This window comes from Hypanus sabinus, chromosome 6, assembly GCF_030144855.1.
Source record: "Hypanus sabinus isolate sHypSab1 chromosome 6, sHypSab1.hap1, whole genome shotgun sequence".
Taxonomy (NCBI): domain Eukaryota; kingdom Metazoa; phylum Chordata; class Chondrichthyes; order Myliobatiformes; family Dasyatidae; genus Hypanus; species Hypanus sabinus.
Window position 1 is genome coordinate 69,442,401 of NC_082711.1, and position 27,501 is coordinate 69,469,901.

At 38.6% G+C, this 27,501-nt stretch overlaps 2 protein-coding genes across 2 annotated transcripts in view; both read left to right on the forward strand.

Moving 5' to 3' along the window:
• Window positions 1-14,040, forward strand: part of LOC132395570 (E3 ubiquitin-protein ligase HECW1-like) — a 437,822-nt gene extending 423,782 nt beyond the window's left edge. Inside the window, exon 29 of the mRNA XM_059972368.1 lies at window positions 13,325-14,040. Within this exon, the coding sequence (XP_059828351.1) occupies window positions 13,325-13,436 (112 nt within the window). The 3' untranslated portion in view covers window positions 13,437-14,040. The remainder of the gene's footprint in view (window positions 1-13,324) is intronic.
• A 9,465-nt stretch (window positions 14,041-23,505) lies between these two features.
• stk17a (serine/threonine kinase 17a) overlaps window positions 23,506-27,501 on the forward strand; it is a 108,837-nt gene continuing 104,841 nt past the window's right edge. The window contains exon 1 of the mRNA XM_059972371.1: window positions 23,506-23,970. Within this exon, the coding sequence (XP_059828354.1) occupies window positions 23,870-23,970 (101 nt within the window). The 5' untranslated portion in view covers window positions 23,506-23,869. The remainder of the gene's footprint in view (window positions 23,971-27,501) is intronic.

The following is a 27,501-nucleotide window of genomic DNA, read 5'->3' on the forward strand; positions in this document are numbered from 1 at the left end:
ATTCCCTTTCATAGATGCTGCCTGTCTTGCTGAGTTCCTCCATCATTTTGTGTATGTTTCTCTGGATTTCCAGCATCTGCAGAATCTTTTGTTTCACAAACCTTGTGATCTCTATGAGATTCTGGCTGTTGTCTAGGTTCAGCCAAAGGGAATTTTGTGGTGCTCGGTAACACTATGTCCTGGAGAGTGAAAAAAAAACACAGTCAGGAAGACTAATTCTTAGACCTACTAGGAAGCAAAATAAAGATAAGTATAATAACACAAGATTACAACAGCATTTGAAAATAATATTTTGAGAAAACAATGGAATCTGACATAGGGATGTGTATGTAAGAGCAGTTTTTTTTTGGGCCAGAGAGATTGTTAAGGAGTATTTGTGGCTTATTTTAACTGAGTTGTAACATTTCATGATTTTGAATAAGGAGAACAATTTGTAAATAGTCAAAGCTTTTATCATCTCTCTAGATTACACTAGAGAATACTCCAATGTTAAAACCTGTGGAAGAGTAGGAATTGTTGACAACAGCTTTTGAGTCACTCAGTTTAAATGGACATGTACATAGTCCCGGCTTTATTGTCAGATTCTTTTCATTAGAACTGCCAATGCAAATTCAGGGCTTTATATCATAACCAAGAACTGGTAGCTATGCTACATCAGGGCAAATACAATTATAAAAAATAGGAAGTTCTCAAAAAGCCTGAGAAAAAGAACGACTCAACTGAATCGTCAGCAGCTATTTCAGACAGTAAAGTGTTGGTAGATTCAGATCAAAGCAAAACATGCTTCAAGTCATAGGCTGCGCTTCAAGCGACTTTCAAATCTTCATGTCTTGGAAAGGCAACCTAACTTCTGCATTAATTCTGTGAACTGGTCACTTTATAGTTTGACTAGAGTATACAGAGGGTAATCTGTAATATATTCTCCAATATTATTGTATAGAATAATTCACTTGTGCAGATCTATTTGTGTCTTGACACAAATTAACTGCATGATGCAAGCCAACTGTTGTATGGGATTGACTCAACAGGCTTAAATCATGCAACTAATTTTGTGTCAAGACATAAGTGCACTAAGCTGTGTAATAACAATGCTGACAGAAGGGAAATCATAGCTGTGGGTGAGAAGACCAGACGAGATGGGAAGTTGGGGGGGGGGGGACATCAACTAAATCAAGGAATTTGTAGCTTCAGCTGCACTTAGATCTGCTCTTGAGATTACGGAGCAACAATAATACAGAAGTACTTTAGGAGACTTCTGAATTCTGGAGAATAGTTGACACACAGGGGACTATCACTTATTTGTTGCTTTGCAAACTGGCCTATCACTTGATCCCAAAAAGAAATTGCACTCTTATGCAGGAGACTAAGAAGCCCCTTGCTCAACCAAGAATACTTAATGATGTGTGACACGAAGCAGGTAAAAATGAGACATGAAAGCAAGGCAGAATAAACAAAATGAGAATCAAAAACAAATTGCTGGCAGAGCTCATCTGGTCAGGCAGCATCTGCAGAGGAAATGGAAAGGTGACTTTCTAGATGGATATGTCCAGGTGAAGGGGCTTAACCCGGAATATTGACTGAGATCCCCATCTGTTCTGGATTCCTGTAACTACACTATCACATATGTCCCAGAATATTGAAAGACGCAAATAAGGAGATTATAAACACAAAGAGTTCTGCAGATGGTGGAAATCCAAAGCAACACACACAGGATGCTGGAGGAACTCAGCAGGTCAGGCAATATCTGTGGAACTGAATAAACAGTCAACGTTTCAAGCTGAAACCTTTCTTCGGGACTGTTTATCAATTTATTCAAAGGTTGGACAAACGTGCGTTGTTCTCCCTCTCATACAGAGGCTGTATGAGAATCAACACACACAAAATGCTGGAGGAGCTCAGCAGGCCAGGCAGCATCTTTGGGAAAAAAAATACAGTCGATGCTGCCTGGCCTGCTGAGTTCCTCCAGCATTTTGTGTGTGTTGCTTGGATTTCCAGCATCTGCAGATTTTCTCTTGTACATGACCTGTATGAGAAGTACGGTTACAGCAGACAGTCTGAATCTTTTCCCCAGGATAGAAATGTCAAACACCAGGGGATATGCTTTTATGGTCAGAGGTGGGGAGTCTGAAGGTGACCTGAGGAACAAGATTTTTATTCAGAGAGTGGTAGGTATTTGGATAGGTTCCATGCCTAGTAGTGGAAGCAGGCAGTTTGGTGGAGTTTGAGGTTTTTAGATTGACACATGAATATAGAGGGAACAGAGAGATGTGGACGATATACAGGAAAATATATATCAAAATTGGCCTAACATCATGTGCTGAATGGCCTTTCCCATGCCATACCACTCTATGTTCTACAGTCTCTGTGTCTTCAGGAAAATGAGAACTCTGGAAGTGCTCCAGATATCTGATTGATTTGATTAACAGGACTGGAGTTAACTTTTTTTTGAAGAAAACGAAAGAGTACAGCAATTTGCATTGTCAATCATTCAAAGAAGAACTTGGGTATCAGTTATCAGCTTTTTAATAAATTAGATAATACGTGGAGGTGTAGATGTCAGTGTGATGTGCATTTAAGTTATGATATTATAAACATAAAATTACAAGGTTATCATGTTTCATAATTACCAACTGGAAAGCTTGTGAAATGATAACTATATTGGTTTTATTGACAGATAAGGACTCTAGTATGAATTAAGGAGATAAAGACTTTGAATATGATCTACAATTAGCTATTTTCTTTTACTTTATGCCTGTCCAGTTCTGCTTAAATTGATTTGTTTTCAGAAATGGCCTTGGGCCTATCAGTTAGTTGTAATATTTTCATGGAGAAAACAATTGCTCACACCAGTGGAGAAACACTGCCCTCACAAATAATAGACCATTTCCACCAGCTTCAACATGAGCGAGATCTCCGAATTGGAGCTTCTGGGGAAGGTCACACTACAAGGAGTGAGAAAAAAGATGCAGGAGTGAGTTGAAAAGACATTCGGATTCTCTCCCCCATTATTTTATTGTTTCCTCCAGCACCTTTCAGAATTATGAACTAGAGTCCTAATTTGTTTGTTAATATACATTTAGCTCCTCTATGCACACAAACTTCTCATCCTGAAGAAAGAGAAGGTAAAGAAACATGCTCCTTTACATCCAGTTGTACCATCAAATCAGGGCAAATGCATTAATATTCATTCTTCCTTTCTTACGCACATGCCCAGAGACATTTAACTATAGGGTGGAAAAGTAAGGGTCACCAAAAGTGAGTCTACCGGGTCATGAAATAAAGAATAAGCAAGCCAGATGGAAAATGTAAATTGAGATATGTCTGACCAGTGAGTTGGGAAGAAGCAAATCTTGCCAGAATGAATTGGAGTTCCATATTCCAAAGACTGTGCTTTTAAACAAATGGTACCTTTAGAGCATCTAATACATGAAAAGGCTCTTGGGGGCATTAACCCCCATGATACGGGTATGAAGACACTGCTTTGCAATGGAGGATTGCATTTCCTTCTTTTGCTCCACAAGATGGAAACTTAATGGGCTACCCTGTGAAAACATAACAAGATTAGAAGAAAGGAGATTCACATCAGGAATCACAAGAATAAGAGGAATGGGACTGATCTTGAGTTGATGATATGGAAAAAATTACTTACACCGGAAATTACTTGATGAACCTTTTATGGTCCTACTGTTGAGGTACTACCTCTAGTGAATCAAGATAAATGGACTCTGGATTGGAGGACACCATTCAGTAAGGACAATTAATATGTTTTATTATCTTGTGTACTGCGGAAAGAGAAAACTATTCTGTTTAATCTCCAATTAAATCAGGTTGAAGTCAATGCTTGACAAATTAATAATCAGTAAGTCTTTAAATTATTTAATTGGACAGAAGAATTCAGGAAATGGTAAATCAAAAATAGTACCAAAAATGGCAGATCTGTTATTAAAAATAAGGAAGGCTCTGAAAGCAACAAGATAACAGACATTAATGTTGAAGGTAACAGAAAGGGGAAAAACTCAAAACAAAATAGGTGAAATAACAGGACAAAGGAAAATTGTCATTGTAGAGATGTTGAAAGGTATGGCCAAGGTTAGTTACTGAACTTTGTAGTCAACTTGACATTTTAGAATAAATCGGTAAAATGGAATAAGAGACATGAAGCTACAGGTGCTGAATTCTGTAGTGCCAAACAATCTGCTGGAGGAATTCAGCAGGTTGAGCAACATCTGTGGGAGAAAAGGAACTTTTGATACTTTGGGCCAAAACCCTTCATCAGCATGGAAAGTGGAAAAGAAGGTGGTTTTGGAAGGGAGATAGCCCTGATAGTATAGGAATTAGTTCATGCAGCATGTTTTTTCCTTTAAAAAAACCCATCACCCATTTTCCCTCAAGTCAGTTGTGCTATTTATCATTTCTAGGTTCAATATTGTCATATTGTGATATACGTTAGGGTGATTGACCCTTACCCAGAAACTCTCTAAACTCAGAGATGCTATTATGAATGTAGTGCACATTTGCACCTGTAACAAAATAAGTTAGAGCCAAAGTTTCACACAACAGCCCTGGTGGAACAGTCTCATTCTAACTCGTGCACTTTGTGCTGATCAAGGCCCTCCATTGGTTGGGGTCAACCATGGATGTTGCATAATAGCTGTCGTATGCAAGCCAGGGCAGTACAATCGGGAGAGCAAGCTGTTGCCCATGCAGTAGGATCACCCTCTGCACAGTTGATTAATCCAAAGGAACAGCAGAGACTGATACAGTTTGGCACTAGTGGCATCACAGGAGTTGCCAGTCAGTATTGACCTCAATGTTGGATTGCCTTAGGAACTCCGGCTCTTTCCTCAGGGTTTACTCCAGAAGCCTTCCCCATGAGTGGGTGTAGCCACAAGGCAGTGAAGGTTTGAGATCAGAGTTTTGCTTCTCCTAGATGAGCTGCCAACCACAGCTGGTGAGCCCCTTCTGCCTTGGCCTGTAGGTAAAAATGGTTCCGCCGGCCTTAGTAGCTAAGCCACATGTGAAGGCCAGGAACTGGACGTGGTTGTCAGAGGCTGTGTGAGATGCACATCACTGGGAGCACTTAATAGGTAGTGGGAGCTTATCACTACTACCCTCCCCCCACCATTTTGTTTTTTTTTCTAGTTATTTAAAGGGACATTCTAACTTTTATAAAGGAAGCTGACCATGCAGTTCCAGAAATGACTGCCAGCTGTTCAGAAATCTTCAATGGCCCAAAGAGCTTATTACAGCTGAGGTGGAAGGTTTTCAACTGCAGGAAGATATAAATGGTCTGCTCAATCAGGCAGGAAAGAGGCATCTGGGATTTAATCGGGAGAAGTGTGAAATAATGTATTTAAGGAGGTGTAAGAATACAAAGGTGCATATGGCACATGGGAGTATTTTGAGAGATGTGGAGGAACAGAGGGACCTCAACTTACAGGTACCCAATTCCTAAATGTAACAGGACTTGTCAATTAAGTCATTAAAAAGCATATGGAATGCTTTGTTTTTGACTGCTAGGCATAACGTAGGAGAATAAAAGTGTAATGCTAGATTTGCTAATGCCATTAGTAAGCTAGACACTGAGCCTCATGGAATTGTTTCCTGTTGACTCACTTATCTCTGTCATGCTCATACACTTCATCCATCTTTTCCTAGAATAGTGCTGATTCCATCTACTGTATTCTCCTGATCACTCAATCTTCCCCCCCCCCCCCCTTAGTTACCTACTCTATAACTCTGTCTTTTCCTCCTCATCCCTAATGTCAAATGTCATGTCATTTTTCTCTGGGAACACTTAAATATGGGCCCCTGTGTTCATGCTTTAGACTCGTAGAAAGAACTGTATACCTTCCGATATCACAAAGCCATTCCTACTTTAGAGGTAATTTACTGGTGATGTATAACATCACCTGCTCATCCAAAGTTTTCTCATCCTTGTCTCTTGTTACAAGGATGTAGGCTGTAGGACTGGTCTCCCTCTGCCTACTTGCGTTGACAATGGGCCATTAATTGAATCATTGGTAGCTGTGCAGAAGTCCTGTCTTGGCACTTTCAGTAAATGATGAAAAGAACTGAAGTCCTTAATCTATGATTAAATGCTTGTGGTTGAGACATTGCAGTAATCTTAAAGCAACAGCGGAGACTAGAACATCCTTCCCTTCATCTCTAACTTTCAGTATTAATAACAAAGATTTGTATATATTTATGTCTGTCCCAATGGTCAATTCACCAACTTATGATGACTAACCAAGGCTCTTTTTGTCCGACTGTAGTGCCTTTATGGCAGAGAGGTGTTACTTTTCTTTAATATGCTTTCCTTATTGGAATGCCATTGTTAAACCTTTCTCCACCTTCTTTTAAGACAACACAATCAAGATCATAAGTGTTGAAAAATATTTTTCTCCTCTCCTGCCAAATCTTCCATGTAATAATTTCCTTTTTATCAATTTCCCCAGTGACATCTGCCACAGTATGAATAAGAGGTTCCTTCGGAATTTTGCTAGGGTCATTCCTAAACACCTTGAGGGAGATGCTACATAGTCTGCCCAGTTACTCAATCTATCTCAATGCAGGTATCCAAAGGGAGTTTACAAGTTTCATTATGCAGCATCAGCATAGTTTCAATTAAATATTTAGAACATAGAACATTGCAGCACAGTCCATCACACATTGTTGTGCTGAGCTTTTAACCTACTCCAAGATTCTTCTCTCCTCAAAACCCTCTTTATTTTCTATCATCCATATGCTTATCTTAAATGTCCCTAATATGTCCACTCCTACCACCCCTGGCTGGCCATTCCATTCACCAACACTCTCTGTGTAAAACACTTGCCTCTGACAACCCCCCATCCCCCCTGAGGTTAGCCATTTCCGCCCTGGGAAACGGTCTCTGATGATCCACTCTGTCTACATGTCACTTAACATTCTTTAACCGTTGTTGTTTGCTCTTTTCAGTATTCAGTGCAATACATATTTTGCATGCTTTGAAAGGGAGAACACAACTACAGCTGTGAAGATCCCTGCTGTACCTGATGACCCTGTGATCTCTGTCTCAGAGGCTGATGTTAGACTGTCTTTAAAGAGGGTGAACCCTCTTAAGGCAGAAGGTCCTGATGGAGTACCTGGTAAGGCTCTGAAAACCTGTGCCAACCAATTAGCAGAGTATTCAAGAACATTTTCAACCCCTTACTGCTACGGTCAGAAGTTCCCACTTGCTTCAAAAAGGCAACAATTATATCAGTGCCAACGAAGAATAATGTGGGTTGCCTTAATGACTATTGCCAAGTAGCACTCATATCGACAGTGATGAAATGCTTTGAGAGGTTGGTTACTGAACTCTTGCCTCAGCAAGTACCTGGACCTATTGCAATTTGCCTATCACCACAATAGGTCAACGGCAGATGCAATCTCAATGCTCTCCAAACAGCTTTAGACCAACTGGACAACACAAATACCTACATCAGGATGCTGTTCATCGACTATAACTCAGCATTTAATACCATCATTCCCACAATCCTGTTTGAGAAATTGCAGAACCTGGGCCACTGTACCTCTCTCTGCAATTGGATCCTCGACTTCCTAACTGGAAGACCACAGTCTGTGCAGATTGGTGATAACATATCCTCCTCACTGATTATCAATACTGGAGCACCTCAGCTCTACTCCCTGTATACATATGACTGTGTGGCTAGGCATAGCTCAAATACCATCTACAAATTTGCTGATGACACAACCATTGTTGGTAGAATATCAGGTGGTGACGAGAGGGCATATAGGAGTGAGATATGCCAACTAGTGGAGTGGTGCTAGAGCAACAACCTGGCACTCAATGTCAGTAAGACGAAAGAGCTGATTGTGGACTTCAGGAAGGTTAAGACGAAGGAACACATACCAATCCTCATAGAGGGATCAGAAGTGGAGAGAGTGAGCTGCTTCAAGTTCCTGGGTGTCAAGATATCTGAGGATCTAACCTGGTCCCGACATATTTATGTAGTCATAACAAGACTTTATTATACTTTATTACTTTATTAGGAGTTTGAAGAGATTTGGCATGTCAACAAGTACACTCAAAAACTTCTATAGTTGTATCTTGGGGAGCATTCTGACAGGCTGCATCACTGTCTGGTATGGAGGGGCTACTGCACAGGACCGAAAGAAGCTGCAGAAGGTTGTAAATCTAGTCAGCTCCACCTTGGGCACTGGCCTACAAAGTACCCAGGACATCATTAGGCAGCAGTGTCTCAGAAAGGCAGCGTCAATTATTAAAGACCTCCAACATCCAGGGCATGCCCTTTTCTCACTGTTACCATCAGGTAGGAGATACAGAAGCTGAAGGCCTTTATCCATGCTGTACATCTCTATGAGTCTTAGCTTTTCAAGTAGCAATTTCATATTTAAGTTATGCATCAGTGATGTTCACAATTTAATCTGCTTGGTTGTAATTCAAAGCTTCACCCTCGTTTTCTGGATTTCACTGCCACCATTCACTACCAGAAAGATAATTTCCAAAGTGAATTATTTGTCCAGTCAAATCCTGTTCCCTGCTTTAAACGTTATCAGTTTACTTGTTTCCTCCTCCACATGGAATATAATCTAACTCTACTAAGACGATTTCCCCTGTTGTGCACATGGGATTCTTGCCCAATTAAGTGTGTTTTCCTGTACTTCTATTTTCTGGTCTTGAGAGAGTGCGTTCTTAGTAATGTGATTGAATGTTGAGATAGCATTGGAAATGTTCATCTTTGGGCTTTTTTAATACATAATCTTTTTATATTCCTTTTTTCTACTGTTATCTGTGTATTTTAGAAATAAAAGACTTGCTTTCAAAGAAATATTTCTCGTAGCACAGCTGCTGACAACAGCTGCTTCCTCAGTGCTTCCAGTGACCATATTTCTACACAAAGCTATTCCATTAGACTGTCAATGGCTGTTGGGGATTTGGAGGAAAAAGAGGAATTTAAGACAGGCTGGGAAAAATATGGAATCTGATATCCATTAAAATTCAGCCCTGCATTCAAGCAAGTAGGTCTAAGTGAAGACAAGTTTTGATATATTGAAGAGAATTATCAGTTCACAAACAAGGCAATTGTCTTGTGGCATTTAGTTCAGGGACACAATCCCAAATGCTCAGTTCCGTATTACTACGAAAATTACCAGAGCTACTGATTGATTTCAAACCACTACTGATGGCATTTGACACATAGATAACTGATGATGTATTGATGTATAATATATATTTTCACCCCAGAGGGAATATCATATTAATAAGTGGAAAATGAGAGTTTCCTTTTTGTAGAGTCATTCCTGGTGTCAGAATGTTTCCAACAGTTTTGCAAGGAACAGATAATGTGGTGCATTTCAATTTCCATAATACACTAAATAAGGTATCAGATAAAAAAGTTATTGAGTCAGTTCAGGCTGCTTGGGGTTAAGGGTAATACATTAGAATAAATAAATGAATAGAAATTATCCACTATCACATACAATACAAAGATAAGAAGAGTGAATTACGAATAGAACAAAGTCTTTAGAGAAACAATTTATGTGAGTGGGCAAAAAGATGGCAGATGCAGTATAACTGAGGCAAATATAAGATTACCACTGTGTTAGGAAAAACAGAAGAGCAGATGGCGTGAAACTTTTAAGTGTTGTGTTCACAGAGATCAAAGTGATCTTGAAATGTAGAAAGCTGCCATACTGGTAAAACTAGTAATTAAGGAGGCAAATGGAATGTTGCAGGAGGATGGAGAACAAGGCAGATGAAGTCTTGCTACAATATGCAGGATTTGGTGAGCTTTCATCTGGATCACTGCATACAGTTTTGTTCTTTAAAGTCAGTGCCCTGAGGTTTACCAGTTTCTTTTTTCTTGAGATGAGAGACCTAAAATGTGAGGGATGATTGAATAAAATGGCATAAACTTGCCAGAGCTATAGTAGAGAGAGGCGAAGTCATGAAAGCATCCAATTTTGAGGAGCTGGGGATATCTAGAAGTAGAGTGTTGTCAAATGATAATGGGCCAGCCACTTAGGACTGAGTTTAGAAAGAACATCTCTCTCACAAGACCCAGTTAGGACTGAAGTGAGAAGGAACGTCTCTCTCACGGAAGTTTAACATACCAATCCTTGGAATTCTCTCCCTCAACACCAGTAAGTGTATTCCAGACTAATGTAGGTGTATTTGGACCATAGGATCATAAATGTTGGTCAGGATTAGACAAGAAAATATAACTGAATTTAAAGATCAGATCTACAGTCTACCAGGGATAAGTTTTCCACACAGAGAATGGAGGATGCATGGAATGCCCTGCCAGAGTAGTGGTAGAGGCAGACCCATTCAGGGCATTTAAGAATCTCTTAGATAGGCACATTCATGATGGAAAAATGGAGGGCTATGTAAGAGGGAAGGATTAGATTAATCTTAAACTAGATTTAAAGGTTGGCACAATATCACTGGTCAAAGAGCTTGTTATGTGTTGTAATTCTCTATGTTTTATGTTCTTATTGAATGGTGCCGGAGGTACAAGCAGCACATGTCCAATTGGTGCTCCTTTTTTGTGTTACGTTCTCCAAAGTGTAATCGTTGTGTCAATGATATCAAAGTATAAAATGCAATAGTCGATTTTCAAACAGCAGCTCCCATAAACAATTGTAATAATCAGGCATTCTTGTAATTATATTCACCTTGTTTAAGGAATAACTATTAGCCATGATAGACAAATAACTAACAGCCCCTGAAAAGGGTACGCTATTATGAGACTGTAATCTTTTATGTACTCTGTCTTTTATGGCAATGGTGAAATATTGAAGCCCTTAACCACTTCCCCAACACACCTAAATTAGAATTCTGTTTGTTTCCATTAGCATTTAGGTGTTGCATGAGCATGTACATGGAATAATGTACATGCTCATGCACATTATTACTGCACATTAGTAATGCACATATCATTACTGTATGATACCAGGGCAAAAGGTTACAATTTCTTTGTACTAACCTTAACTTGAAGGGAGGAAGCAGAATGGATGACATGTCTAGGTGTTCATACTAATAAAGTGCCCTGAGCAGTGGCCCATTGGAAAAGGCTTAGTCTTTAACTAAATCTTAGTGAAATACATAACCGGAACACTAACATTACTTTACAATTAATAGACTCATCAGGCTCACAACTATAACCTGTATAATTCTTTATCTCACGATGGGAAAGCTTTTATCGTGGGAGAAGGAACAAAAAGGCATATCCAAAATATTTCAAATTCTTCTGCAGTCAGAAGGAGTAATATGTTAATTATTCTTAAAGGGTTTCTCTTTCAATTTTTTATTATGGTCTTATTCAATGTTGCTATCCATATATTAGTTTCAGGAAATAATTCCCATTTGTTAGTTTTCAGACCTCTCAGTGGGAGAATAGTTTTCATTTTCCACTGTGAGATGAATCCAAATAACTAATGTACTAGTCAAGAATAATCAGTGCTCCCTCAGAACTGGGCTTGCGTGTCAATCTGAAATGTTGTGCCCAGAGTCTTTTACCCTTGCAGTGAAGTTTGAACATGGATAATTGACTCAGCAGCAAGAACAGTACCACCTGAGCCACAACTGGCTGTGTCATCCAGCACTGAGTAGCTAAATGGAGATCATGATGCCTGAGCTCTGTTAAAATTATGCTGAGGTTTTAGTCAGATGAATGTCAGCTTTATCTGCACCTGTCTCCTGATGAAACTATTGCTTTAGGAATTGCAGTCCCTGTGTATTTCAGCTATGTCGTTAAGTAATTATAGATGGAAAGGCACGAGTATCAGTGGGCATATGGTTAAAGGTTGCCTCTTTAGCATGAACTCCTTGCATTAGATATCTAATCTATGTACTCTTCTTTCATACGTAATGTGTGGAAACCAAAGTGAGAACTCGGTGATTGCTAATAACTAGTCTGCAAAATCAAACTTAATAAGGAATGTTACACAAAATTTGTGAAAGTGTTGAGAGAAAGAAAGAAGGATGGAAAAAAAAGCATGACAGATTTTTCAGCAATCATTGGTCATTAGTCATACCAATGAATGCTGCCAAGTCTGTAATGCTTCTTTTCTCGATTTCTTTCTCTCACACACTTCCACAAACACACATTCATCCTCACATACATACACAATTCCAGTTAGCTTCTACATACCTAACAAATGTCTTTTCGTTCCACCTTCCGACTGATCGTCTCTGCTGTGAGAGTGTTTGTCCTATATTTAGTCTCAGATGAATCTCATCTTCCTACAATTAAATACTGAATGACAAAACACATTACCATCTGTTTGCCACTGATGATTGAAATCAGTGAACTGGATTTTTGAAGCAGAGTTCAATGTGCACACATTGCTGTTGAGCACACTCAGAATACAAGCCAAGAACAGATTTTCCAGTCCTGCTTCAGATGGTTTACATGCAAACCAAGTTTGGTTGGATGGTACCCAAGAAATAGGGAATGAAACCCCAAGCAAGGAGTAAAGCTTAAAGGAGTGGAAAAGGCAAGAGGAGAAAATTCACAGCAAATGGAAGAATTCATAAACAAATACAAAAACTGTAGTCATTGTTTTCAAAATACTGTATTCAATGATTTAAAGTGTTAAAATTATGTTGGTGTCAAAATATTTTAGAAACTGCCTTCAGGAAAATTCAGAGGCTGAAATTCTGGACTCACTACACCAGGATTGTGTGTGTCAGTGTGCCTGCTGGCAGGTGTTGCCAGAGATGGAGGGCAGATTGTATATGCAGAAGTACCTGTAATTGATGCCATGATTGATAATCTTTAATTCTCTTCTGCCATATATGGCTCTAAAGTGACTCTCCACTAACAGTGCATATGGTTAAAAGCATGTCCCACTTCGATTACTGCATCTATTGCTAACATTACAGACTTTGCAACCTGTAGTCATGATTCCACTCCATGATTGACCCCAATTATGACCATTTATGTTAAAGTCAACTAATGTAACCTCATTAATACATCTTCGCAAATAAGAGATTCTGTAATCAGCAGAAACTTGGTATATCTGATTCCCCTTGCTGAATCAAGTGGAACTTCTATAAAATTTCTTTGTTACAGTGTTTTGTGACATTATGTGCAGCTATAAGTTTGTCTTGGTTTTCCAGCATCTTTGATCCATTTGCTCCTGCCTTAGATTCTCATCATATGAAGGTTAATGCCAATGGCAATGATGTTATACTTAAACAATACTGATTTTTGGAAGAATAGGATGTAAGCTTGAATTATCCCTGAATATGCTACTAGATGAAAAGTGAGGTTATATTAATAATGTTGATTATTTTTCTGTACCACTGCAGGGCACACACATGTTTCAACCGCTTGGATCTTCCCTCATACCCATCGTATTCTATGCTGTATGAAAAGCTACTCACAGCAGTGGAAGAAACCAGTACCTTTGGTCTTGAGTGAAAGAAGTGCTCACTTCTCATGATGAGTTGCACTACTGCATAAGCAAGGGCATCCTTGTCTTTACGACGTGAGAAGCACAAAATGAGCATGTGCAAAGAAGATGCCTCAAATGTGAAGTATTATAGACACCTCTTGATTTCAAGAAAGGAAGAAAACATTGATGTTGAACCATTGTAACTACTTTCCTGCTTGGATTCATTTTTTTATTTTTGTAAATAAACATTTTCTCCTAAACAAATGGATTATAGACAATCTCATGCAATTAAAGCCATTTTCTTTCTTGACAGGACCATTTATGTTAAAGTCAACTAATGTAACCTCATTAACACATCTTCACAAATTAATGTGTAAGAATCATTGATTGTAATCACATTCAGTTACAAAATCATGAAAGAGGGTCTATCTTTGATCTGTGGAATATTTTATGGAACTTCACTATCAGACAACTACATAATAATTAGCTGATTGGCTGGTTCGAAAGTCACATGATACTCAGGCTGCACTTCCTGTACAATCATGCTGCTGTATAAGAATGTCAATAAAACTAATTTGTTATGCCACAATATTTATGGTAGTCTTGTTATGCAGTTTCTCCTCAGATTATCCAAAATCAGTTGGCTATATGATGATAGTTGTCAATGTTAAGTCGAGACATAACAAGGTCATTGTGATTCATTGCAGATTTGACTTAAATTTATTGTTTTAAAACTGCAGTAGAGTTATGGTGCAATGTTCAAAAATCCTGTGTTCTGTTTTTTTTTGTATTAGCTTCCATGGAAAATAAATACACTTGGTATATTTTCCTAGCACCACACCACCACATCCTATTTTCAAATGTAAATTTGGTATGTCGCAGAAAGCCAGAATTTCATCAAGTAATGGCACCAATGTAGCCAGTGGATATTAATTGGTTCACTCTATTCTATTATGTTCTGTAAGCAGTGTCAAACTTTTAATTTGAAGAGGTTTTATTATTATCAACAGAGCCATTGTTTTTAGTTGGGAAATTTTGCTGTATAGAATGGCATCTTTAATTTGATGTTGTTTTGTTATCCTTCATGGCAATATTTCAACTGATCTTTCCATTTTTTTCTAAGGAACAAATCATTAAATAAGTCCATAATTGTAAATAGCTTTTCAGTTGCAAACTATGTAAACTGAAAGTGGAGGATAAAAAATGTTACATGTGTCATTTGTACTTCACCAAGGAAGAAAAAGTGACATGGAAAAGAGAATGAACAATAGATACTGGTAAAGCATACATAAACATTCCATTTCATATGCAAAATAATAAAAATCAACTAACGTTAATGTGCATAAGAATGCTGAAATAGAATGTAAATCTTAATAAAATTTTGCATTTTAATACAGCCACAGTAAAATGTATACAAAACGCTGGTGGAACCCAGCAGGCCAGGCAGCATCTATAAGGAGAAGCACTGTCAACATTTCATTTGAGTCCTGACGAAGGGTCTCGGCCTAAAACGTCGACAGTGCTTCTTCTTATAGATTCTGCCTGGCCTGCTGTGTTCCGCCAGCATTTTGTGTGTGCTGTTTGAATTTCCAGTCTCTGCAGATTTCCTCGTGTTTGCACAGTAAAATGCAGTTAATTTTAATATAATTTAAAATAAAGATGTATTTTAGAATTTGGAAAAAAGACACCATTTTAAATATGTACAAATCAAATGAATGGATGGCTGGTAAAAGAAATTTTAGCCAATGGTGTCATTCATTGAATGAGACGACATTTCCGTCACAACTGAATTTGAATGTTACTCTTGGAAGAATGAAAACCAATAATTAATTGGCTTATTTGACACACATATACCAAATGTCTATGGATAATAAATGGAAAATATGATCTTTTGAAACTATTAACTATTGGAGAAATTGTGAGAAATTCCAATAACAAATATAGTGAATTATAGTAGTGGTGCTCTGTAGGCTGAATTTAGGGCTTCAGATAGCTTGTGATTTTTTTCATATCTGGAATCTAGTACCAGATTGGATTTTTGTTTATCAACCAATGTTTTTGGGTTTAATTGAGAATTCTTTAACTATTACTTATCTACATTCAGCATTTATTATTTTATGCTATGAAAATATTCTTAAAATACTACATTCACAGCATACTCTGTATCATTGGAAAAGGAGTAGGCCATTCAGCCACAAGAGCTTCTTGTAGCATTTCGACTATTCAATTAAATCATGGCAAATATGAACTCAGCAGCCACTTTATTAAGTACCTCCTGTACACAATTAAGTGTCCACTGAGTGTAAGTCCTTGGTCTAATGCTGCTATGGCCCCTCCAGTTCAAGGTTCAAAGTGTGTATTCAGAGATGCTATTCTGCACACCACTTTTGTAACACGTAGTTATTTGAGTTACTGTCGCCATCCTGTCAGCTTGAACCAGTCTGGCCTCTCTGTTTAACAAGCCATTTTTGCCCACAGAACTGCCACTCCCTTGATATCTTTTGTTTCTTGCTCCATTCTATGTCAACTCTAGTGACTGTTCTGTGTGAAAATCCCAGATCAAATTCCTGAAATACTCAAACTATCCTGTCTGGCACCAAAAATCATCCTATGCTCAAAGTCACGCAGATCACATTTCTTCCCTATTTTGATGGCCCAACCAACAACTAAGCCTCTTGACTGTGCCTGAATGTTTTATGCTTTGAGTTGCTCCCATATGATTGGCTGATTAGGTATGTGTTAATAAGCAGGTGTACCTAATAAAGTGGCCACTGCGTGTATGTCTTAACTGGACCTACCAACTTGGTTTTGGAGCATTTCTTCAAACATCTTGTGGAAAGAGTGTCTTCTGACTTTGTCCCTGAAGAGCCTACTTCTGGTTTTAAAATTCGAGAGGTGCAGGGAGAGAAATTTGTTCTAGCTATCATTGCTTTTGATACTGAAGTAGGATCTTTATGAATGCTCCATTGATATTTATTGTTCATTCTCTGCATTGAGCCTGTTGCTTTGATTACCATCTTTTGTAATCATTTCACCTCTGTGAAGAAAAATACCTTAATAGAACCACAATGTCGCAGTTCCATTCACTTGCTGAAGTAAGTCCTGCTGTTTTGGTTTCTGAAAAAACATAACCTCTACCTATCATTCTAACTGTAGTTCAATTGCAGGAGATTTCATTAGGGTAATTTTGCATGGTTTTGTGTCTTGGCCAGAATCTTGCAGTCCTAAAGATGAAACTGCAATCGGACAATCCCCTGATGATACAAACTGCAGGGAAAGAGAGAACCTTGCATTTCTATTGATTGCATCTTTCTTCACCTTCAGTGAAGCGTTTTTGAGATTTGGTCATTGTTTAAAGTAGAAAATGCAGCAGTCTGTGCACACCAATTTCCCAAAATGATAAAAGATGACCAGATAATCCGATAAGCCTGAAAACTCTCCTGTTCTATGTTAAAATTAAGCCAATGGAAATTTTACATTAACATGAACGAGCAGATGTGACCTTTATGCCACATCTGAGAGGAGGCCCCTTCAAACGCACTGCACATTTTCATTATTGCAGTAAACATACAGTGGCAATTTCAAAAGAGTGATTTTCAATGTTGTTGGGGAGGGGGATGTTTAGACACATGCTTTCCTTGAAAAAGTAGTTGTTCCTCGATTGTTATTCATTACTTTAATCTATTTCAATGTGCAGACAAAAGCCATGCTGGAAACATCAAGTATGGGTTCAGATTTGATTATGATATATGACGATATTCAGCCCATTGAGTCAATGCTAGCTCAGATCAATCAATTCCTCTACTAATTTCCCCTGTATCTAATTCACCCTACTTGTTTTGGGGCATGGGAGAAAACTGGAGCACCCACAGGAAATCCCTGAGATTACAGCAAGAACATGCAAATTGTAGACAAGTAGCATAGGAAGCCAGGATTGAAATCCAGGCACTGGCACTGTGAGGCAACAGCATGACTTGCTCTATCACTAGGCATTTACAACCTAAACCATCAAAAACGGCTGCAGAAGGTAAGATGGTGAAGAAGACTTTCATTAGTGAGGGCATAGAATAACAGAGCCATTAGGTAATGGTGCAAATTGACAAACCTTTAGTTAGGTCAAAGCTGGAGTTCTAGTTGCCGCTCTGTAGGAAGGACGTGGTTACACTGGAGAGGAGGTTTGCCAGGATGTTGTCTGGGGCAGAATGTTTTAATCATGAGGAGAGACTGACTAGGCCAGGTCTGTTTTCCTTGGTGTGAAGGAAGCTGAGGGGCAACCTGGTAGATATATACATAATTATGAGAGACGTACATAGGGTGGCTATTGAGAAACATTTCTTAATTACAGAAATATCTAAAAATAGATTATGCAAGTTTAAGCTGAGAAAATGTGCAAAAAAAGTAGTTTCACCCATAAAGTAGATGCTTTTTTTTGTACACACTGCCTGAGAAAGTGGTGAAGGTAGGTACCCATACAGCATTTAAAAAGATATCTGGATGAGGACCCAAAAAGACCAAGTGCTGATGTGGATGGATAGTGGATGGTTGGCATCAATGTGGTGGGGGGGCTTGTTTCTGTGCTATGTGCTTCAATGTATTGTGATCGAGCTTTTCATTAACTTTCATTAATCCCAGCGTAAATTTTATCAGTTGAAAGAATACATTGAATACATCTTTCTGGCAATGTGTTTTAAAAGAAATAATGTCAAACAGTCTTGAAATATCAATTTATTGCAGTTAGAGAGAAACCAAGAGTATTAAAAAATTTTGGAAAAGCTACTAATATTGACAAATGTAACTTGATCAGATATTTTTGATCTCTTTAATCCCGATATTCTTACTTGTGAATTTTTTCAAACTATTTTTTTTCTAAATTGATTTTCTGTAGAGGTATTAAGATAGAAGCACGTTGACACATCACTGATTTTTATGTTATCTATGAAGAGCCACAATAACTAGGTTTAATTATTTGCATAATAAAGGAAGATAATTGTTGTATTTCATGTAAGTGATCTTCAGTAATTATGAAACCAATTAAACAGTATTTCTTTATATTCTGCCCATTGATACATAATCAACTGATTGTTAAAGCTATGAAATGATAGGTAAGTTTAGCAAAGTGTTTGCCACATTTTAATTACTGCTCTGTTTCTTGTCTAGAAACACCTCAACTAGAAATCTGATTTGAGAAGACTTCCATCTTGATCCCTGTCAAGACTATTATGTTGCTAGTTAGCAAGTGATGGTTGTAAATCCACATTCATAATTACACTTGGCCTACAGTCCTTTAACTCATCGAAGAACTTAATATATTTAGTCAAGCACAAGTTATCATTGAACTATATTTTCCCCATTGCCAGCTAAGTTTGACCCAATTATTGGCTCTAGAAGAGTCTCTACCAATGATAAAAACTGACTGGTTAATAATTGGTGGGTTTATTTCCCTTTCTGTTTATAGATATTACCCAATCTCTCACTTTATTAAAAGATCTCCAACCTGTTCATTTTTTTTTCTAATAGGTATAGCTTAATAGTTCTGGATTCACCCTTTGCCCAGCGGGGAGTGCATGAAGATCTAGGGTAATGCTCCAGGACAGCATTGAAAGAAAGTTGCAGTGTTGGATGAGACACTGAACTGTACACTCAATTGATAGTAAACATCCATTGGTGTTACTTATTTTTTCATTTATTGAGATAAATAGGCCCTTTGAGGCACACTGCCTTGTAATCCCTTGATGTAATCCACCCCTAATTTACAATTTGGACCCTGGGAGGAAACCGGAGCACCCAGAGGAAACCCAAACGATCACGGGGAAAATGTAGAAACTCCTTACAGGCCACAGCAGGAATTGAACCAGGGTCACCTGTAATGTAAAGTGTTGTGCTAACCACTATGCTACCATGCCACTTTGGGGAAAAGCAGGAAAAATCTCCTTGATTTACTAACCTCTTTCAATCCTTCAATCTACAGCTCCAAAACAGATTAACAGGTTATTGTTACATTAGAATCAGAGGATAAAAGAAAACTGACAAGATTGAATGAGACCTGTCAACCAACTGTGTCACAACCTGTCAAAACAGAAACCTCCAGTTTAATCTCACCTTCCAAACCTGGTCCAAATCAAGACATGGTTCTTCAAGAACATGTGCAAGTAAATGTTTAATCATGATGTTGGTTTCTGCCTTTAGATAGCATTCCCATGTGACAAATGCAGTGATCTTACTTCACTTTATTCATAATATCTTTTGTTCATATCTACTCTCCCATCCACTCTCATGCTTGTTCATTTGCTCCCTCTCTGCGTTGCACGTGGGGTTCTTGATGTTAGACATCTGTGCAGTACTGAGGTAAAAGGTCTTATTGAATGATGGAGCAGGCCTGCTCTTGCCTTTATTTCTTACGTTTCCTCCAACTTTTCAGGCACTGAGTTCCGAACTTCATTCAAACACTTTTCCTTCAACTAATACAACCCTATTATACCTACAACTCTTGAGAATTTTCTCTACATACCTGTTCCTAAAGTTCCCACTGACTATTTGGGGATCTATGATCCAGCCTCACTTGAATGACCCTCACCTTCCTGTTTCTAAGTTCTACCCATAAGGGCTCACTGACCAATCCTCCAAGAATGTCATCTCTAAGTACTGTTGTGGTGTCCTCTATTACCAAAAAGGCTCTACCTTCTCCTTACTTACCCATACCTCTGTCATACCTGTAGCATATTTACCTTGGAATATTGAATTGTCAGTCCTGCCCTTCTTTTAGCCATGGTTCTATTATGGCTATAACATCCTATCCTCTCAGCCAATCCATGCTCTGAACTCGTCTGCCTTATCAGTTCAACTTTGTGCATTGAAATAATTATAGTACAACTAGGAATTCCTTTCCCTGCCATTATTATGACCTTGGCTATCTTGATGACTGAATGTGCTCTTGCTGGCTACTGTTTTGTCCCTTGACTTGGTCCTGCTCAGAGTCCCACCCCCTTGTCAACCTAAATTCAACACATATTTTCTTTCCCCTCTGGTTCTCCTCTGTTTAAAATGCAATTTGTTGCTCTTGTACAAGTTGCCTCTCCCCAAGGAAGGATCTCAATGGTCTAACAACCTGATTCCTTGCCTCCTGCACAGGCCCCTCAGCCACAAATTCAGCTAGCCTGTCTTTCTATTTCTGACCTTGCTAGTATGTGGCACTGAAACCAATCTGGAGATCACTACCTTCGAGCTTCTGTTTCCTTACCTAACCCTCTATATTCATTCTGCTGAAACTTATCCCTCAATTTATCTATGTCATTTGTACCAATTTGTGCCGTACAATAACCTCTGAATGTTGCCCTTCCGCTCAACAATTTTCTGCAGCTACTCCAATATATCCTTAAGCCTGGCACTCATGAGGCAACACAACATTCTGATGTCTCCTCCGCACCCACAGAATCTCCTGTCTGTCTCCCCTCACTATTGAATCTCCCATTACTTCTGCCCTGTCTGACTGTACCCTTTCAACCTGGAGCTCAGAGTCAATCACGGTGTGAGAGACCGGAGTACTGCTGTCAGCCCTGGAAAGAGCATCTGCCTCAATAGCGTTCAAAAAGTTATATCTGTTAGTCAGGGGAATCACCACAAGGGAACTCTGTATTGATTGCCTACTCTACTTACTTTTCCTGGTGGTCACCCATCTAACTTAAGCCCATATTCTGGGAACCACTACCTCAGGTAAGGTCTCATCTATGAAACTTTCAGCTTTATAGAAGATCCTGAGTTTATCCAACACCAGCTTCTATTCCTTGATCTCATTGCACTTTCCAGACCCCACTGCACTGTACTTAGTTGCAGTCATTAGGGAGACTGTGAGGTCCCCTGACTTCCCACATTTTGCAGGAAAGGTGTTGCACAGAAAACAACACAATCTCATCCAATTCTTCTTCACTGCTACAATTTTCCCCCTACCTTTTCCAAAGCAGTCATAACTTCCCTACATTTTCATGACCTAATATTGTATCCCATATTCAAACAATGATCTAACCAGTAAATTATATAATTTTATCTAAACTTCCATGTACTTATATAATGTTCCTCAGCTAATGAAAGATAGCATCCCCATGTGTTTTAAACAAAGTTACTGACATCTCCTGTTTTCCTTACAGATCTGTGTTCAAGCACTCCAAGGTTACTGACGTCTTCCACACAACTCAGTATTATTTAACCTAGCTTGTGATCCTTTGCCTAATCCATCCTTTTCTGGATTAGTAATAACTTTATTTATATAGCACCTTTCATATCTAATATAGTCATAAAATATGAGACAAAATTTAAAAATCATAGAATGCATAAAATAAAATGTAATTGAATATACCAAATTATATAAGTGCAATCAACATCAACAGACATTAAGTAATCCTATAACTAGGAGTATTTTTTAAAAAAGTAGTTTTTAAGAAGCATTTTGAAACACTCCACAGTACTAGTATTCCAGGTTTTTGGTGCATAAGAGCAAAAGGGCGCATAACCATTTCTTATATGTTCGGCTTTAGGAACACTAAGAAAACCAATATTTAGAGATTTTAGATTATCATTAGCGATGTAAGGGGATAGACACCCCAAAATATATGGAGGAGTGATTATTCAGAGCCTTATATATAATGTAAGAGTATTTCAAAATTGATTGTGAAGGACACAGGCAACCAGTGTAATGACAAAACAGGTTAAATGTGCTCAGATTTTCTTTATTTTTTTTGTTACGATTCTTGCTGCTGTATTTTGAACAAACAGCAGCTGATTTATGTCTTTCTTAGGCAGTCCTGAAAAGAGTACATTACAATAGTCTAATCAGCTAAAAACAAAAGTGTGTATCAATTTTTCTGCATTCTGAGATAAGAAATCAAACTCTTGCAATGTTCCTTCAATGAAAGAATGCAGTCTTAATAATATGGTTTATTATTGATGGATTAGATTCCATTAACAAATTCTCTAACTGGTGCAGGTCATGACCAGGCCATCTGCTTGCAATCTACAGCTTTCCTCCTCACTATCAACTATAGATAATTTTTGCATGCTACATTTAGATTGAAATCAATATATACAATAAAAAGTAAGTGACTGAGTAGTCAAGCCCTCAGGAAACCCACTTTTAACAGCCTTCTGTTCATAAAAGCAGCCATTAAACATTGCCATTTGCTTCCTGCCACTGAAACAATTTTGGATTCAATTTGGCCGACCCCCAGATCGCATGGACTTTGAGTATTTTGTTTAAAGCATGTAGATTACATTTAACACTGCTGTTATTGATCTTGTTTTCTTCTCAAAGCAGATTTCCCCCAATACTGTTCCTGTTTAATTTATCTTTCTAAATGAACTTTTGTACTGACATTAAGAATGGATTCCAATAACTTGCCATCGATTGATGTTAAACCAACTAGACTGCAATTTCTTGGTTTCATCGCTACATCCTTTAAAAAAGGTTTGATGTTATCAACACCCCAGATCTTCAGCACCAATTCAGTCGCCAAAGTGCACTGAAATATTGTAGTATCTCCACAGTTATTTTATGGCGGCCAGAAATGCATTTCATTTGGGCTTGGTGATTTATCAGTTTTCAAGGACAGTGAATCCTTAACAAATCTCTTATTAATATGTTTATCCCATCTAATATTTCAAACTAAACTACAGTGTCATCACTATTCCCTTTCTCGTGAAGGCAACTGCAAAATATTAATTAAGAACCTTGATATCTACAGTTTCCATGTGCTACATTATTGGCCCCATTGTTTCTTTATTTAGTGAGTATAGACTGCATAACATTTCTCTGCATTATGACAGTTTAAATGGTTCAAATGATTCCATTTATTATCAGAGAATGTATATAGTATACAACCTGAAATTCTTACTCTTTGCCGACATCCACGACAAACAGAATAATCCCAAAAGAATGAACCACAGAATAACATTCGAACCCCAAAGCCCCCTCTACCCCCTCCCCCGCGCAAGCAGCAGCAGCTTCGACAAAAATTTTAAAAATCTTCTCTGGCCGAAAAGCTTCGGAATGACCTGAAGCTGTGAAAGTCTCCACAGAAACGCAATTTTTTCTGCTCTGTTGCCTCAGTATCCTGTGTCCGTGTCTCCACTTCCGCGCAGGATAGTGTATTTTTAATATCGTAATGAGATTATTCCATAAACGCTGGTGGAAGTTGTACGAGGGTAAAAATAAACATTGAATTAGCTAACCTTCACCTGAACGGCTCTTTCATAGGATTGTTTCATTGGTGTTTTAAATGGAAACGGCAGCATGCGCTCGTCCGGTGCTGTCAATCAGCGGCGTCTCCATGGTGACGGCGGCGGGGCTGGGGGAGGGGGTGTAGTCTGGCCGCTGCCCGGCCAGAGCCGCTCACTCGGCGGTGGATGAGTGCGGCGTTCGTGTCGGGACACCGGTGTTGCTCGTCTCTCACCCGCGCTGACTGCAGCCGCCATGACCCACCCACGAAGCGGGCTGGTGTCCGACATCCAGACCCGAATCTGTAGCGACAGCTTCAACAACTGCTACACGCTGGTGGGCAAGGAGCTCGGGAGGTAAGTTGGGCACGGTTGGCAGTGAGAGGGCTTCGGACTAGGGGACAGACACCGGGGGGTGGGGGAGGCCGCATGTGGGGCCAGAGAGAGATCCCCTTTTCTATTAAAAAAGAGTAAATTTGTTGTACATTGTGACTGAGCGAGGCCGCGCATTGTGATTTACGTCCAAGCAGTTAAGGGTGTCCTCTCAAATTGAAATAGCCATGGTTACCCCACATCTCCATTCGATATAACGAGGAGTTCTCTAAAAAGATATAAATAAAAACGAAACTCTTTAGCACCTTTTGAAGGCTGACAGTCTTTAATAATGATCCATACTGCCGAGGGCTAAGAGACTCGGTTGAATTACTTTAGGCGGCTAACTTTTATCCTTTTGATGTTGGACGAAGTTGCAGTGGAAATTTGTGTCCGAAGCAGATGCTCAACATGTTCTGATGACCTGTTGTGAGTTTTGAAAGTTTGTTCACTGCTTTTCAGTACATATAAGTATAAGTTCTGCAACACTCATTATTATAAATGAGTTGTGACTGTTGGATTCTAGAAGAGGAAGTATTCGGTGCTTTGGTATCTAGTAGTTTGCATTTAAAAATATTTAGAGCTGTACTTTCCCTTATCGATATAACCAGATGATTTTAGAAAGTCCAAAGGAAGCTGGTACTGTGCTACTATTGAGGCTGCTGTAATGCCTCACAAAGCTTATGAAAGATTCTTTAATTGATGTTGCATTGTGAATTTTGTGCTCTGACTTGCGTCTTTACTAAAGTTCTACGTTATTTCACATTTATTTGTGAAGTAATTTAAGAAAATGGACTGGCTACGCTATTGCGCAATGGAAGCTTTAAAACTACGTTTGGGGATTAGGTACTTTCATCTGTATTTAATCGTTGCTTATTAAATGGAAAAAAAATACAAATTGATACGTTCTGGTACACAAGCTGCAGTGTTTAGCAAGGACGTAGTTCCCAAATTGACCTACTCCCATTGGTTAAATCCAGATGCAATAAGAGAAAATTACCAGAAATAGTCTGATATTTCTGTCTAATAGATGTAAACTATAATGTTCTGGCACTAAAGGTTATTTGTTTTGTAAAGAGGAATAAATTTCATGCAGAATATTCACCAATTTTGTCATTAGAAATATTGCTGCAATTAACCTCCCATTCAAAGAATTTGATTAAGTGAAGTCTTTATGAAGTTTTTGAGAAATGAGGAATTAACTAAGAAAATATTTACATGGAAAGGGAAGTCTGAAGGACTTATTACTTATTTAATGGGGAAGATGAAGTCAACACTATTGATATGAATAAACTCAGATTTTTATATTTCAGTATTGATATAAACTGAGCCCAATTTATAGCATTTTTGAATCAGATTATTAAATTCAAGATTATTTGTTTTTAATGTCTGTTCAGTGTGATTGAACTACTCACCCTGAGCTGCATCCTTTCCCAAGAAGAACTCCAGCTTTGTGTATTTAAACATTAGATTGATGATCTGCAGTGAGTCAGTCCACTTGGGGCAGCAAAGAAACTGTGTTTCAGATTCCCACCAGTCTATTTAACTGAGTTGTTTTGCCACAGTTCAGCAATTTAGCTGCACACTCTATGCTTAAGATATAAAGATTTGTCAGAATGAAGTGTATTAAGATCTTCATACTTCTTTACAGTACTTCAGTGCAAGCATGTCATGGAGATAAGGGGATTCTGTCACTTGTCTGAAAGCTCTCCATAAATTATGAAGCTTTCGATATAAACTGTCTGCTTTGAAGATTCCTGAAGCAGATCTAAATAAAATAAGTAAATGACCTAGATTGTCAGAGATAGTAAATCAGATGGTTTCCTTTCATTATTGGAGAAAGTGCACAAGAATATTTTGGTTTCATTGATGTTTTTTCTCAAACCGTTTCCCCTCCCAAGTTGCACACTAACCTATTTTGGAAATGTTTCACTGTGTCTTCAAAAGTGCTGAATCCAAATCAGCAGCGAAGTCAAAGTACATGTAGTTTATTTGTTGAGTCTTCACCTTCTGTGTCTGGAACTTTATAGCAAGGTTTTTGCAGCTGAAGAAGTTGTTAGTCTTTTAAATTTAGAGATACAGAATGGTAACAGGCCCATCTGGCCAAACAAGCACCCAGTGCCCAATTATGCCCATGTGATCTACTAGCCCATGTGGCTTGGGAACATGGGAGGAAACCCATTCAGTCATTGGGACAGTGCACAAAGTCCTTACAGACAGTAGCCGAATTGAACACAGACTACTGGCAATATAACAGGGTTACACCAGCTGCTATGCTACCAAACCGCCTATTGAAATGCTAGTTTCCTTAAGAAAATAACTTGTAGTCTTGGATCACTGGTGCATACTATGTTGATTTTCTTTTTCAAGAACTGATTCATTGCAGCACATGTTTTTGTCTTCTCTGTGACTTGGTGTTAATTCTGTTCAACTTGCATGTTCACTAGCTGTGGCTGGAATATCTTCCTTTCTTGGGCTCTTATGATATTGACTCACATGGACTCTTAACCAAAAATATTGAATGCTGTTTATTCGTGAATGTTTGTGGGTTCTCTTTGGGAGCACCTTTAACCATGTCTTCTGCATTTCCTGTAAGAAAATCTTGGTAAAGCCCGCCCCACCATTGAGCACACCTAGAAGGAGTGCTGTTGCAGGAAATCAGCATCCATCTTCAAGGGCCCTCACCACCCAGGCAATACTCTCTTCTCACTGCTGTCATCAGGAAGGAGGCACAAGAGCCTCAGGACCCACAACAGTTCAGGAACAGTTATTACCTTCAACCATAAGGCTCTTGAACTAGAGGGGATAGCTTCACTCACCCCAATACTGAAACTGTACCCATATCTTGGACTCACTTTCAAGGTCTCGTCATCTTGTGTTTTTGATATTTATTGCTTTATTTTCTTTGTATTTGCCCAGTTTGTAGTCTGTCAACATTGTTTTTTTTTGTGTCTTCTGTTCACTTTTTTATTGATTCTGGTGTGAATCTCAGGGTAATATATGGTGACATGTATGCACTTTGAATTTGTGTATAATTTCCAGGAGAAGAATGCAAAGAAACTTGTAAACTATGGGGGGACTCTTCAAAATTTTTTCCCCCCTATCTTCACAGCATAATATCTTGGATCATGTACGCTTACCTCCAACCTGTAAGAAGATCTTGGTACACAAGCTCTACCTTACAGGTTGAAACTTTCTCTTTTGGATTTGTCTTTCCTGTACTTTACATGCATGGCACATAAATAGAGCTGCTTATGGTCACAGTGGCTAATCTTCACCTGACCTTTATGTTTAGAAATGCATCAAGTAAGGTTTAGCATTTAGTTTATGTTCTGATGTACCAAAAAGGGATTCAGTAATGACACTTTACAATGAAAAAGGCGTGTGTTCTAGCGGATTATTTTTCTCTTCCTATCATCTCAGTATCTTTTTAATTAACAAAGTGGTTTCAATGGTCGCAAGGTTGGTTAGAGATTTGGCATCGTGGAGGATCATTACCTTGGAGTCCCAGAGCTC